Here is a 15,886-nt window from a genome sequence, read left to right as displayed (position 1 = left end):
TTTTCAAAGGCATATAGTATTTGTGCTGATGAGTTGTCCTTTTTTATCTGCTGTGGATTCCGGTGGCTTGAGGTCTTCATGTCCACAGTTGACAGTGTGGATCTGTTGACCATGACCGGTCGTTGGATGTTGTCGCAGTGAAGCAAAATAACAGGGCGTGGATGTGCATGCTTGTTTGTGCCGTTGTCTTATCTGAAAGCATTTATATTCTAACTATAGTCTTGGTCTCTATTCTTCATCTTCCACATTAAAATCGCCTCCTGGTCCTCCCGCTCCTACTACGACTGCTACTACTACTACTACTACTACAGTAAAGTTAGCATATTAGGCTGTAGTATGCTTGAAGTTAATGCATGCTAGCTTCAGTATGTACTCATGAAATCAGAAATTCATAATGTGTATGACTTTCAAACCCCTTAGAGTGAAGCAGAATTCATGCAGTAATACTATTTGCCTTTTGGTTGCTTTCACACAGTGCGTATGGGGACATTTCATTTGACTACTGTCTCCCTCCTACCCTGAGTCAACAGGTTGTTTTCCATTGTAATGATTAACCCACCCTCAACACAGGCTTCACACATGGCCACACACTGTAGGAGACTGTACAGTGTTAGTGTGACACACAATAAGTCAACCTCTGTACTCAGGACAAGCAGTGTTGATATGCTGTTGATAGTCTAGTAGTCCAGAAAAGACATTTCTTCACCTTCACGAGAAAAAAAAAACGACCAATATTCTATTTTTTTTAACAAATTGTATGTTTTACTGTAAATGAATTGCAGCAGTTTTGAACTTGAATGAGAGAAGAGGAGAGGGAGGTGGTGGGAGTATGGAGAATGGTAGGCACCCTCTTCTCATGTGACACCCTCTCCATGGCATAGTGTGGGAAAAAGTCTTCAGGTCTTTCTATTGTCGGTGACCTCCTTTCATACCTCCCGACTCTCACTGGTGACAGTGTTGCTCAGTGTGGCACATTCCCAGCTGAATGGCTCTCAAGTGCTGTCACATACCCACCGAGAGATTCGCTGATTGGTTGGATGTGGTGGTTATATACATAGACACATGTGTATGTGTACATGCACGCACACACACACACACACACACACACACACACACACACACAAAGTTGCGTCGTTTCGTGGGAAGTGACACGTAGATACCATAGAGTTGGCAGGCAGTTCCTCTGTCTCACATTGAAAGGACATCCTGGTGCAATGACAAATCTCTCTCTCTGTGTCTCTGTCTCTCCCTCTCTTTCTGTCTCTCTCTCTATCTCTCTCTCTCTTACACACACACACACACACATGCACACCCACTCCAAATTCAGGACCTCTTGTGATTCAGTAATTGCTTTCCACAAAGCTGACAGTGCTCTGTTTTTCTCCTAACATGTGTAGCCGTATGTGTTTGTACGTGTGTATTCGGAAGGCGGGTATTTGCGCACACAGTATGTGCCTGTGTGGATGTGTATTGACGTTAGCTGTCTTCTGTGTTGATGACTTATGTTCTCATGAATAGTATTTGTGCATGTGTTTCCACACGTGAAGTGTGGGTGGGTGGGTGGGTGTGTCTCCTTCTCCACATGTATCCGGCCTCCATCTTTCAACTCCTCCTGTGAGCTGCAGGTCTCCCCTGCACATTGCAGGCTCAGATGGCCTTCTATAATGGATTAAATAGACAAATGCCAGGAAAGCACTTAGTTATTGATCACAGCAGCGAACGCAGCTTCCATTTCCCCTGCAACCCTCCAGGAAAACAGTATTTAAAGCCAGCTGATTGAACACCCCCTGGTCCCCTCTCTCGTAATCCTTTCATCCTTCCATTGCTCTCCTTCACTTGGTGGCGTCTCCGACTTTGTTCTTTTCCAAAGTGCCCCCCCTCTAAAAGCTTATATCATTTAGATGGGAAAGCAAAGATTGTATAAACACCATTAGCTGGCGGGGGTTTTATTTGATCAAAAAGAATAGTTCCCAAGCTACACAGCTTTTATCTTAGGTCTGTTGTACTGAGGCTAACAGTAAATGCTTTTGGTGCATTTGCACTATCAACGTTTCACACAAAAGCGCTGCTGCTTTGCACGTGCTAAAGGTGGAAAGGCCATCTTTTTTGTGATAATGGCGTTCTCTATGCCCTCTTCCAACTGTGGCCTATGACTAGGGCTGGGTATCGGTACTCGATACCTTTAAGGTATCGACCGAAATAACCCAGTACCAAGTAGTATCAAAACTTCTCCAGTCAAACGATACCTGCATTCAATACTTTTTGTTCACAGATCTAGAAAAAAATTACTATTTGTATGATTTTGCTCGCAGCCAGTCACCACAAGCGTTCTTTGATTTAATGTGACGTGTGATTGGCCCACTACCACAGCAGCTACAACTCATACAGTCTGTGGTGGTGAAGTGTATGAGCGCGGTGTATGTGATGGAGTTGGCAGTTCAGCGTGCCGAGATGCCACCAAAACGAAAAAAAAAAGGTATCGAATGAAGTACTCTATTGGTATCGGTATCACTTTAGGGGTACTGGTATTGGTACTGGTATCGTAATTTTTTAAACGATATCCAGCCCTACCTACGACTATATGTCAAGACTATGGATAAAAACCAAGAACTCTTTGCAAATTGAGTAAACTTCTGAAGAAGCAAGTCTTTAATGGGCCAGAGTTTTGTTGTAGAGTCACACTACAGTATCTTCCCTGGTTCTACTGGCTCTGCTTAGCCTCAACAAGACAGCAGAGGATAGAAAGACCCTGTACTGGATGGAGAAGAAAAGGGGAGGGAAAGAGAGAAGGCTTACAGAGAGGGGGAGGAGGGGGTATGGAGAGAGGAGGGTCTAGCACCAGCTCTCTCTCTCTCTCTCTGTGTCTCTCCCTCTCTCTCTCTCTCTCTCTGTGTCTCTTCCTCTCTCTCGTTGTGACGTTAGCCACGGCACTAGAATTCCATAAAAGTCTTCGGTGGAGCAGGAAATGACTTCCAGGGTTTGGCATGTTGTTCTCTAGTTGCTGCCGTCATTGCTGGATTCTCTGCCGCTTGCTCCATCTCTCCCTCAACCTCCCTCTTTCTTTTCTCCCCCCTTTTCTCTGTCTCTCTGTGTTTTCACCCCTCTGTCTCACTCTCTTTCTCCCTCTTTCTCTAAATATGTTTTTTGGAAAAGTATTTTAAATAGTCACAATCACATGAGTGAATAATTCATACCTTCCACACACTCACCCAACCATGTGGTAACTGGTAAGGCATAATAATCAATAAGAAACATTAAAGTACACATCTTTCACTTTCTTAATACCTAGTATCCCTGGATGTTCCTGGCCCAGGTCCTGGCTATTGAAAGTTCCATATATAGAACTTGAGGAAACTAATTGGTCTAGTGAGACACTGGTAGCTCATGTGATGGTTTCCAGTGAGGGGCCAGCAGTTTTTGGCTGCCGTAACACCGGCCAGCCACAGAGAACTTTCCCTAGATGTCAGAGAAAATGTGTGTTTTGCATTTGAGATGACCTACATATTCGCATGGTCGTTGATTTGGTGAATGTCGTCCCACAATCGTTTTATGGTTAGATTAACAAACCATATGGGAAACGTGTTTGTAGTTACTCTCTTACTTTTTATTTGACATTTCTAAACGGCTAGTCAGAGGCACCTCTAATAATAGCCTTTAAGAAACAACCGTTGGCTATTCTTATAATGGTCAATTAGGATTAGTCGCTTTAATATTTCCTCTCAGCAAGCGGGGGGTTGGGTATTTTTAAAATGCGTCACTCTGTGTGAGCAATTTAAATTCTGTCTTTTTTGTGGTTCCATGCCTGTCTGAGGTTCACCCATGCTGTCTGCTGGAGGTGACCAGAGGAAGATGGCCTCCGTGTGACAATGGAGTGCAGATTTCGTTAGGAAACAGACGTGATTTAACACAGGATGCTGAACTTCCCGTGGGCTTTTTTTATGCGCCTTCTCCCTCCCGCCTTCCCTCTGTCCCGCCTTCCCTCCCGCTCAGTGTTTACGGCATTTTTTGAAGGATATGATGCCTTCCCATGATTCTGCTGGGCTGAGGGGAAAAGGAGGGTCTTCGGTCCCTGCAGAGAGTGAGATGAAGAGATGAGATAGCCCTCTCTTTCCTCTGCAGGAGCGAGCTGTGAATCGCTCTCATGTCTTTACATTCGATATCTCGCATCGAGGGAGAGGTGAATTTCCTTGATAGGCCGTGTGTCTCTTTGCATATCGTCTTGCCATGACGCACAGTTCAGATATATTACCTTGTGTAATGAGACTCATTGATCGCGAGTGTGGAGCCATCCTCAAGGTCTCGCTACAAAGTGAGGGATGGCCTGACTGACTGTGTGATCGTCCTGTTCTCTAATCTCTCTGACAGGAAGTAGTTAGCCTAAGTAGCGGTCCTGCCCAGGCCAGAGCTTTCCTGTTACACCAGCAAGATCCTGCTGTGATTGAACTGCTACACACTCAGATGCCTGACATATACGTATGCATACACTCTGAACTTGTATCAGTTTCAATTTAATTTATTGGCATGACAAGTCAATAGCTAAATTTTCTGTATTATTCTGGGGAAAAATATAATAATAATAATAATAATAATAATATAATATTATCTCGTATGTGTTTGTATTTGTCACAATGTAGTAATCTCTCTTAACAACCATCTGCATCACTGTTCACCACTAATTCTCTATAGGACCAAGACCAAGCTCTCTACAAATTGTGGCCTCTTTGCAAATAAACTTCTGAAATGCACAGCATGTTTAAATTCATTTGACATTTGAAATATCTCAAATTTGCTACTCCAACCCTTTCACTAATTGCCCATTTTCCTGGAAGGATCTGTGTGCTTTTTAAAAACCAGGCAGATTCAATTAGTTACGTTTGGCATCTCAAACATGCAGTGGAACGGACTTCCACGGCTCCTCTGGGAATCTCAGCCCATTGCTTTTTTGTCCCTCTCTCCTTCCTGTAGTGGCAGACAGTGTAGTGGATCCAGGCGAAGGAAATGTCAGAGGACCACATTGTTGCTGTAACGCCGCACACCTGTGGGTCAATGGGGTAAACTGATCTGGTGTTTTTGTTTAGGTTCTCAGCCCACATTTCATTCATTTCAAGCTGTCCCCTCCCCTCAGTCTGTCTCTGTATTCTCTCTTCTACCGAGTGAAGCAACAGAGAGATGTTGGTTTTCACTACCAAGGCAAACCTTTTAACTAAATGAGGGTTTATCAAAGCAGTAAATTGGAGTTAGCAGAGGCGGGTGGAAAGCAAATGCGTTCCTGCTCTGTCACTCTTTCATTCTATACATGATTTACATTATGGGTAATGTCAGTTTGTTTCTTCATTTCCCTCATAGATGCTCCATATGTGCATGGACTGTTCTAATAGGTGTGGTGCAGCATTAACGTCAGTTTCTCCAATGTATAGACTGTAGTCTGCCTCAATATTTTACCTTGCAGCAGTCCTTCTAAGCAGCATTAAGTATTTAGAAGCCTTGCTTGACCAGGATCTCCTGGTCCTCTGGAGAGATGCAGCTAGAAGATGGGGTCAGACTCAAGGAGGCATTAGTGGGATGGCTTGTCACAGTGGAAGAAAGGCTATATATCCAATCCCATTGTCCTGGGGGGATATCTGGCTGGATGGATAGAGGGACGGATGGATATTCTCTCTCCGCCCCATTCATCTAAGGCCAGGAGTCGCTTTGTAATGTCATTACTGCAGTGGGTCCGTGAACACCTAATTGTATAAAGCTGCGTCAGGGCGGAGGGGGAGTACCCCCATTGTTTTGCTGTGTTTGGATTATGACACAAATGGATACAAACTATCTGTCTCGGAGGAGGCCTCCTCTAATGGCCTGCTAGCCTCTCCTCCTAATGCTTTAGACAGCACTGTTGCAGTCCCTCCCTATTCTAACAGAGTGGATGTTTTAGCTGCTTGTAAGTTTGCCATCTTCATCATGATGCATCATTTCTGGTTTATTCAGATTTCAGATTCACTGCACTCCAAGGAAAGATGCTTTTTGTCTTTCCCTGGGGAACAGAGGAGACTTCACACCCTAGCCACCAGCACCTTACCTGTCAGCCTTCATGTCTGCCTCAGCTCTTGCAAAGGCTGTAAATTTGATCCTCTGGAGCTCTCAGGTGAGCTGGGACTTGAACATTGATGCACCAAAGCTCTGGTACTGGCCAAACTCAGAGGGAAAGCCTAGGTGTTTCGAGCCCTTGGCAGGGTTTATCCTGAAGGATCGCACTGGCTCCTCCTCTAATCCTCAGGCTGCAGATGGATGAGTGCGTGTTTTGCATTGTGTGTGTGTTTGTGTGTACATTATATACTTGGACAGCACTTAACTCCCTGAAAAATAATACTACGGCTAGGCTTAGGCTGTGTGGAGGGGGGTCGGGGTACACTCAATAGGATCAATAACGGTCACCTTGTCCCCTGACTCCTTTTTGGACAGCCTTGACCTTACTGTGTGTGTCTGTGTGTGTCTGTGTGTGTATGTCATTGACACAGGTCACAGCCTGGGTGAATGCCTGTTTCTCATTTCTGTAGCCTAAAAGGCCTTGATGGCCTCATTAAGTGTCTCTTTGTGTACATGCTGGGTCAGGTAAAGTTAGACTGCTTGAAAGGTTTCAGATTCTTTGCTTGTCGGGAGGATCTGGGTTCAAAGGCTGTATGTCTTGCATATTGAATACCTGCATGGATGATAAATGGCCTGTTGGTCTTTGATTGGCTATTGGCAGGACACTGGGCTGTTGTATAATAAGGGACTGAAATAAGCTTGGCTAACCTTGTTCAGCTCGGAGCCTGTCAATGGAAAGCACTTTGAGTTTTAACAGTATTGGTTGGTGAATACCTGAGGGACATAGCCAGAATAGATCAGCACATTATTCAATGCTTTTACCTCATGCTGCTGTCATAGTCGGGGAACATGATGTCAAGCGCTAGTATTACCAGTATTACAGTATTCCACATGCGTTGTTGTCTTGTCTGTGCGCTAGATGCACATTGAGATGGAAGAGATGCAATACAAGTAGTGCTTTTGTTGTTTGCTACAAGATCTGAGATTTACCATAGCTTAATATCTGCCAGTCAGTCATCATGAGTCCAGAAACGAGTTTGTCTGCTCTTTGGACGTCAGTCCTTTCACTGACGTACTTTGTTATTTTCACAATAGTGATTATGACTACTTGTTGCTTTGCGCATTGTCTTCAGCACAAGCCCAGATGCTGTTGAATTCACTGTATCAGAGTTCAATCTTCCACTGTAATCCTGGCGTGACTCTGTACTATTGTCTACTATATAGATATTGTCATCACCTGTCTCTATCGACCCTCTCTTAGTCATGTGCTGGAAATCTGATTCTGATGCTGTCTACCTCTATTGCACTAGACCGCAAGCAAGTGAGTACCTATAGGCCATTTACAGTAGATCTAATTTAAGGACAGTGCAGAACAGTTGCTTCCTGTGTCTTCGCTTGTCAATACTAACCTTCACCCTGCTTCAAAGACATGGAATATATTTAGAAAGACAAGGACTTTCACGTTGTAGAGGGGGGGATCAACTGTGAGTGTATGCGAGAGAGAAAAAGACCTGCAGGCCTGTGTCTTTGTTGTGTATGAAAACAAGAGTTGTCGCCTTGCTCCGCTGCCCCCGCGGCGTCAGCCAGGAGTCGCCAAGGAAACGGCATGACCAGCCTCACCAGGCCGGAATGATTTTATCAGCTGATTGCTGAAAATCACAAAGCCTCACACTGCACGGCCGTGGCTATCAGAGACAAACAACTAATGGAAAACAGAGAAAAGACTGACATTGAAAGCACAAACAAATAGAACAAGAAGTCAAAGTTCACTTGGTTCATGTGGCCTATAGGCTTGTCTTCTCTCTAGATTTGCTGTCAGCTCCATCTGTGATGCTAGAGATGGGCCTGAAATCTTCTCGAGGCATCAGCTGACTACCATGGCTGTGGTTGTTGAAGCAGTCACAGCCTAGTAAGGGGTAAACTTGGGTCACTCAGTAGACATGCAATAGAAAGGGATATTTGGGATTTTTTTCCCCTTTTTAGTTCTTGTATGGAGTGTTGCACAAAAAAGCTAAATGTCACAACTTGGCAAGACTGTACGGTATTCAAATATCGGTCTGGTTTGAAATGTCTGAGATGATTTTCTTCATTCCTCATTTGATTATAATTAGTATAGCAAATGATCAGCAAACGAACCAATGCGACATGCAGTGCAGTCCTCTTTCCACTTTGACATTCTCTCTTTCTCTCTCTCTCTCATGGACATGAGAATAACATGGAATAACAGATGCACACACACACACACAGATCTCTCTCGCTCTCCCTGTCCTCTGCTCATCTTCATCTCTCCTTTTCAAGCCCTATCCCTCATTCCATCTCTCTTGTCCTCTCCTCCGTCATCACCTCCCAACCCCCCTCACAGACAGGCCTCCATAAACATGGCTGTCTCCTAATGTAAACACCACAGACACTCTGACCAGGAGGGGAGGGATGGAGGGAGTAAAGAGGAGCGATAGGGAGAGAATGAGCCAAGGAGGGACAGAGAGTGGGAGGGTTCAACAAGGATTCCCAACAAAATCCTTCAAACTGGGCACTCTGCCCAAAATACAACATGATTCATACATCCTTACTGTTCCCCATTTGCTTTTTTTTTTTTTTGCTTAATTGCGTCTTAATTTGAAGATGCTGCATGTACTATATGGCAGTATTATTCAATGTGATTTTAGAGCAGTATTTCTAGTTGTGGTACATGGTGCATAGAGCAGAGGAAGAGGTTTTGGTCGAGAGTTGTTATCCAAGGGCTGCTGTGGTGATGGTGAATGAAAAGCACTCGGTTAGACAAAATTTATGGATTAATATAGCTCATTAGAACATACACACGCAGACATGCAAAGAGCTAATGTAACTGATGGATGGATAAGAACACCCTCCCATTGACAAATCCCTGCACCCCACACACCCCACTCCTGCACGCACACACACTTCTACACACACATTCACACAATCTCCGTATCCTCTTTCATTCTCCCGCAGAGGTCATAAAACATGGTTTCCCCCTCTGTTTCCCCTCCCCTCGTCTTTCCAGCCCTCCATGTCCTATAGAGAGAGAGAGACACACACACACACACACACACACACACACACACACACACACACACACACACACACACACACACACACACACACACACACACACACACACACACACACCACTCTACTGAAGGACTGCGGGTCCGCATTTAATGCACCCAATTACTTAGGCCCCCGTTTCTTCTAGCTGGTGCATTACGTCAGGCCTGGCAGGCTGTATTTTTAGCTGGGAGATGCCATTGGCCCTCCCTCCCTCCCTCCCTCTCTGCGGATTGAATTACCAGTCTGTTACTGAAAGAACCCAGTGGACGGCAGCCCTCGTCCAATCACATCGTCGGACCGTTGCGTGATGACACAGCGAAGCAGGAGTAAGGCTATGGCCAATGGGGTTCGGCGGTGGGCGGAGACAGAGCAGGGGCCACTGGGAGAGTGGTGAGGGTAACTGACACCAACCACGACGTGCGTACATGTCTGCCTGCTTTGGGGTATGTGTGTGTGAGCACCCACAAACTGTATGTTGGTCATGTATCCTGAGTATACAGAAGCTTCTATAGAACGTGGACTGTGGTCAAGACCTGAGTTGCCAAATGTTAATCTGGCTAGCTTGCTCTGCAACGCTCTCAGACACCAGAAATTACTAGGTTGTAAGAGGAAAAACTGCGAGCAGGGCTATGAAAATACACTCCATCTATTTTAAATTTTCCTCTCCTTACTCCCTCTCATTATTTTCAGTTCAGTAATAGCCTACGCTTTGGGGAGCAGTCTCTGTGATGGCAGCAATGAAGTTGTATTCTGCACAGCTGAGACATCAGAATGAAGTGTTGACAGCTAGACCCCATGCTGCTAGAGTAGCACACACACACACACACCTACACACACACACACACACACACACACACACACACACACACACACACACACATACACACACCTACACAGACACACACACAGGGTCCCGAAAAGAAAGCTTGGAATGTTTTCACTCAAGTACCAAGTGTTTGCCCCGAAGTAACCAGTCTAAAAGCCAACAGCTTGACAAACAACCCCCCTCCTCTTCAATTCATGCAGCCCTGGGCCTTCACAATGGCATCTGAATTGAGATGCTGGTGGCCACTCTCCCTAAACTTCCCTCCGTCCTAATCACCAGTGTAATCTCCTGGTGTGTCTCCTCCTCGGCCGGGTTTGCTTTACTTGCATCACAGCGGTCTTGTTTACTGGTCCTAAGCAGCCGTTCTGTCATTCATCCACTCACCCCCTAACCCCATTCATTCAGCTTTTAGAGGGGATCAGCAGGAGAGTGTCAACAATGCATATAGATGCCCCTATGCAAGTTAAGGTCAGGGAAAACAATAACAGGACATGGAAACAGAAGGCTACTCAAGATTTAGGTTACCATGGCACCCTGTGGTTTGATTGACAGACGGAAGAGGTCAACTTAGGGTAACGTTCGAGATTGCCCCCCCACCCCCACCCCTTGTCATCTTCCTTCCTTCATCTCCCTATCATCATATTATCATCTTCCTGTCAGAATGCGCCTGGACACAGCAGAAGCGTAAATCCTGTTTAAATCTCATATGTGGTTATCAGAAATCCTGAAACTGGTGTGGGGATGGAGAGAAAAATCACACCGCCATATTGAAGACAAGTCTTTATGTGTTGCATTCGCCTAGCCGATTAGCTAGCTCCGTGTCAGAAAGTAAATATAGTCCATTATGGCTTAAGAGAGGTTTCCAGATTGTCACTTAGTAGCTGTGTCCTTCCCAGTGTAATAAATAGATGTAATATGTTAATTCTGCATTTAGCTAATGACCACTAGTCTCGCATGTTAAGCAGATGAATTGCAGTAAAATGAGCTCTGTGTGGGGAAGGTTCAGTATGGATTTGTGCCAATATAGAGAGATTTCCAGCCCTGAGATTTTGGTATATTTTCATTTATTTTGGTTTCATTTTAAAGGTAGTTGACATACAATTATAATAGTATGTGGGAGTAGAGTGTTCCAGTTAAAAGTTGGCACATGTTAACATAACCTGTTCGCAGTAGTATGGATAAGCTCATATGTTGGTTATTGGAAACCTGAATATGATAGCTGTGATATTGCGATATAGCCAGGATACTCCTTATCCCTTATCCCATTTGCTGTTGCATTTTGTCATCTGCCTAACTTCTGTTTCCATGGTAATATTCATAATATTATCTTATTTGGGATCTTTATGAACGGGCCATCATGATGAAAACATGCTATCCTCGATCAGGATATGTGCCCGCCTGTAAACACACAAAGCTAAAACAGTTTAGACTGCCCCCATGGACGAATGACTGAGCAGACGGACGTCTGTGTCCAGACACAGTGACTCAGTGCAGCCAGGAGAGAGAGACCTAGAGTGAGACAGAGGAGAGGCTGGAGAGGCGACCAAGGGATACGTGGGTGGAGGAAACGAGACACCGTTCAGGGAAGTGCCTTCCTGGACTAATGCCGGACGAATGACATCACCACTCAGGGAGCATCCAAAAGTATAATACGCCCTCCATCTCAACAAGCAGATATTCCGCTAAACAATACAGCGAGCTTATTGTATCTCACACATGCACACAGATAGTCTATGCGCAGTTCGAACCCGGGTCGCTGCGGGAAGGACTGAGTCTTATGGTACGCTCTACTCGGTGAGCCACCGGGGCGCCCCGGCCTGCTATACCTTTTGACCTGAAGCTTAAAGTACTCAGCTATATTGTGAATATTTGCCATTAGCAGGATAAATAGATATGACATGGGTGTAAAGGCACTCTCTGTCTCTCTTTAAGTGAGGGGGATTTCTGCATTTTCTGCTCCCCCCTTGGGCTTTGAAGTGATTCACAGCTCAAAAAAAAACTCAGCTTCAGCATACAGCCCATCACAATACTGCTCATATAGGAGCCAGAGCAAGGTGATCTGCAAAACAGCTGCTTCGAGTTCCCCCAAATCCCTATGGTTTTCACCTTCCCTCTGAAGTCAGACACACACACCATGAGACCTCGGGTCCATCCCCATTGTGTCGAGCCCCTGCGGAGCGCGGGACTGGGAGCTAAGTGGGGTTTTGGTGGCTTGTCTCCGCTTTAGACGGATCATAGCGTGACTCGGGAACAAAGAGGGAGGTATGAACCCGATATCCCCGCAGTGTCACGCAAACAGCAGCTTCTTTCACACTTTCTCAGTCCTCGCCTCCTTCTCACTTTGACTTCACCGCCGCCCCACGCACACCCACTCAGACGCCCCAGTGCCCCCCCCCCCCTTCACCCTAAACGTGACCCTCTGCCTGGGAGGGACATATTTGGTGAGCTCAGGTCACTACGGTGTGACGCATACAGACGGCTCTACTTACACTTTCATTGTCTCTGTCCTCCAGCATGCTAAGGCCCTTTGGCACCAGTATTATTAGCTTGACATACTATGAACAATATGCACTTTACCCCTGAGGCTGCATGCACTTTAGCTTTAGCTGGCTTGTTTTTGTCTTGATCATCATTTCTTTCATTTAAATGATTTAACTCATGATATTTTCAACTATTTTGCACTTAAATCTGATGCTGCATTATGCAGTGTGCACTTTATCTGGACATATGGTAAATTGTCTAAACTTTATAGTATGTACTTTACCTTGATATGTGTGTGTCTGATGGTGATAGTTTTGGTGGTCTACCAGGTCTTGCACGGTTCTTAGGAGTCCCATTTACTCTATAACTTTACTTCTCTATAACGTTATTACAAATTTTTTGAATTCCAGTTTTGGAAACTCCTGTTTTTTCACTTATTTTGACTTTCACCTTCGTTATGCAAGTGTGTTATTTTATATCTAATCTCATTAGAAATATCGCCTTTAGCCATTTTAGAGTTTTAAGATTGGAAGGATGGGAAAGTGGAAAAAATAAATACTGATTTGATATTATACTTAGTGTTGGAGGCTTTTGTGTCATTTTCTGTTAAATATGTTTCCTGCATTATTGTTTGACACCAAAAAATAAATAATCTCTACTGAATGTCCAATTGACTGGAAATTAAATAAACAAAAGGGTGGTACAGTACTGTACATTTTATTTTATTAAGTGATTCCACTTCTTCCATGTGATATACTTGTGTGTTTGAATGTTGAAATAACTTTTGTCTGCTGTAACTGTGTTTAAGCAAAAAAAAATCTAATTGGAATTTCTAATTTGATCTAATAAAATCGAATTTAATCTAATCTAATCTGATCAGTAGCAACCAAGAGAGTTGTACATTGAGCAAAGAGAATGTAGATCAGACAAATACAGCTACTGAATCGCTTGTAGTGTTTCTTTTTGCATCTCAGCAGTTTTCACGCCGCTAACTGTGCAAGGACCAAAAGTCAACACTCTTTTTCTCCCCTTCCCTAGATGTGAAGAAGGACTGGTCGGACCACGCTCTGTGGTGGGAGAAGAAGAAGACGTGGCTGTTGAAAACCCACTGGACCCTGGACAAGTACGGCATCCAGGCCGACGCCAGGCTGCTCTTCACGCCGCAGCACAAGCTGCTGCGCCTCCAGCTGCCCAACATGAAGCACATGAAGGTCAAGGTGAACTTCTCCGACCGCGTCTTCAAGGCCGTCTCCGACATCTGCAAAACCTTCAGTAAGTGCCGCGCGGGACGCTTTTACAAGAAAGCGGGTAGGGCAGCATTCATGGGGATCTTATGTTCACTGGAGAGGTGAAAAGCGGTCACGAAGCAAATGTGAGATGAGGTGTGACAGATTTGTAATGAGCTGTAGGAATTAAAATCCATTTGGAAATCCAATGGAGGGCCGAATCCAAAAGTTGCCCACATTTCTGAGACAACCTAAGCGCTTACTTTTAATACTATTTTTGGAAACCTTCTGGAAGTGCAAACCCAGCTAGTCATGTCCTTCCTCGTGTTGTTTTTATCCCTAGCCATTTGTTGTGTTTATTAAACAGACCCTGAGCTCTGCGTGCCGGAGTCACCTCTCCTGACCGGCGGTCCGCTGTGAGTTCTGGAGACAAGTCCTTGGCACCTGGGCTCAATCGGTCTCGCAGTTCTGTTTAGTAAACAGAGATTATCAGTCTGACTCGGCCTTATAACACAGGCACATGAGAAAAGTGCAAATTCACATACACATAAATACTCTCACTCTCTTTGTCTTTCTCTCTCGCTTACTCCCAACTGTCCCTTCAACCAATATCAAAGCGTCCAAATTTAACTGTCCCCCCCATGATCTGCGTAGCACCCAGGGGTCACTCACCATCCACTATCGATATCTTCCATCACTGGCACCACGCTGCCCTGTCAGAGACGTGTCAAAGGTCACACACCGGAGCCTGATGACCCCTGACCCTGGAACGCCCACTTTTCCCAGCCTCACCCCTTGGCTCCAGACCTCGCCCCTTGCCCTTGCCCCTTAGTCACTGTCTCCAGTACGGCTCGCAGGTTTTTGAGAAACCCCCATATAAATCCTTCCATCAGGCAGCGTTCAGGACACCTGTTGGGTCTTTGTCATTGGACTGTGTTCAAAAGGCAGGATCAGGGGCTCCAGTGGCAGCTTTCCTGTTTTTATTGGCCTCTACAGGTAGCGTTTTGCCTTGTTTTTAATTTGGCAGGAATGGAACTTTAATGTTTTTTCCAAAGGCTAAAGAGGCCCGCAAAGCAGTTCTGTGGAATGAAGAGAACAAATAGCACATTTAATGGAGTATAAATACACACAGAGGTTGTTTTTGAAACGGGAGGCAGGGTACAGGCCAGCAGTCCTTCTCTCAACCAGTCCTAGTTAGGAATGTGTCTACTGCTTCTGTAATAAATCTATTTTAGCTCCACAGAAATTCAGGACAAATTGCTTTTGGCTGACTTGGCACGTGCCAGGACGTCGCGAGATGACTTACGGTGGCTGTGCAGGGCCATGCGGTGTGACGCGCCTCTGCTGTTGCATTTACCTCACTGCACATTGCTGCTTTCGGGAAGTAGATTTTCTTATACCGGATGGTGGGAAAGGTCCTAACTGTAACTGGAGGCTATGACAGCTGACTTTGTGGACTTACAGCTGGCCTGGCCTGGAAGTATTTCATTTTTTGTTATCTGGAAAACAGTGCAGTTTTACAATTTCCTGCGCGTATTTTCTGCTGACTGCCTGGGAGCTGCAGAGCATAGAGAATCAGAGGGGACAGGAAGAGATGAGGCCTGTCCAACTGGCCTTCGCTCCAGACAGAGAAAAGGGAGGGGCAGGGATATTAGGAGAGAGAGAGAGGAGACTGGATTTTCCTTTCAGCAATGATGATTAGAATGATTTATTTGGAGGGGCTTTTTGCTCTGGGCCGTCCAGTCAGTTGGTCACACAGAAGCTGTTCCCTGTTCCAAAACAAGTTCTAAGTTCAGTCCGCCATTGCAGTAGTTGGACATCTTATCCCCTCCTCCTCCTTACTTCTTTCTCCCATTCGAGTAGATACTGTTTCAGAATAACACACACTCTGATATTCACATATGTATTTAATTCACATTTTATTCCTCCCTGTCTCTCTCACACAACTCCAGCCTTGACAGTGAGTCTCCCATACATGAGCAGAGCATATCTACCACTCCCAAGTTAAATGTATCAAACCAATTATCCCTGCTGTACTTCTCCCATGTCCGAGGCAGCTGTGTACAGTCCCCACCCCCTTGACACAGAAACGACCCATCTGGTACTGGCTGGGAAGGAAGAGACCTCAGCAAATGGCCAATGTACTGTACTGGTTGAAATAACTCAGCTCCACTCCTGTTTTGAACTCTGATTCTCATTGGCAGCCCTC

The 15,886-nt window shown here is 45.2% G+C and overlaps 1 protein-coding gene across 2 annotated transcripts in view; it reads left to right on the top strand.

The window, feature by feature from the left end:
• Positions 1 to 15,886, top strand: part of fermt2 (FERM domain containing kindlin 2) — a 40,149-nt gene that overhangs the window by 2,908 nt on the left and 21,355 nt on the right. For both annotated transcript variants that reach the window (XM_071538567.1, XM_071538574.1), the window contains exon 3: positions 13,490 to 13,723. In XM_071538567.1, coding sequence (XP_071394668.1) covers positions 13,490 to 13,723 — 234 coding nt within the window. The remainder of the gene's footprint in view (positions 1 to 13,489; positions 13,724 to 15,886) is intronic.

Source organism: Centroberyx affinis, unplaced genomic scaffold, assembly GCF_046629955.1.
Source record: "Centroberyx affinis isolate AG114_WGS23_722 - 3 ecotype Tasmania unplaced genomic scaffold, CSIRO-AGI_Caff_v1 ptg000198l_1, whole genome shotgun sequence".
Taxonomy (NCBI): domain Eukaryota; kingdom Metazoa; phylum Chordata; class Actinopteri; order Beryciformes; family Berycidae; genus Centroberyx; species Centroberyx affinis.
Note: the sequence above shows the minus strand (reverse complement) of the source record. Positions and strands in the feature narration are given on the sequence as shown.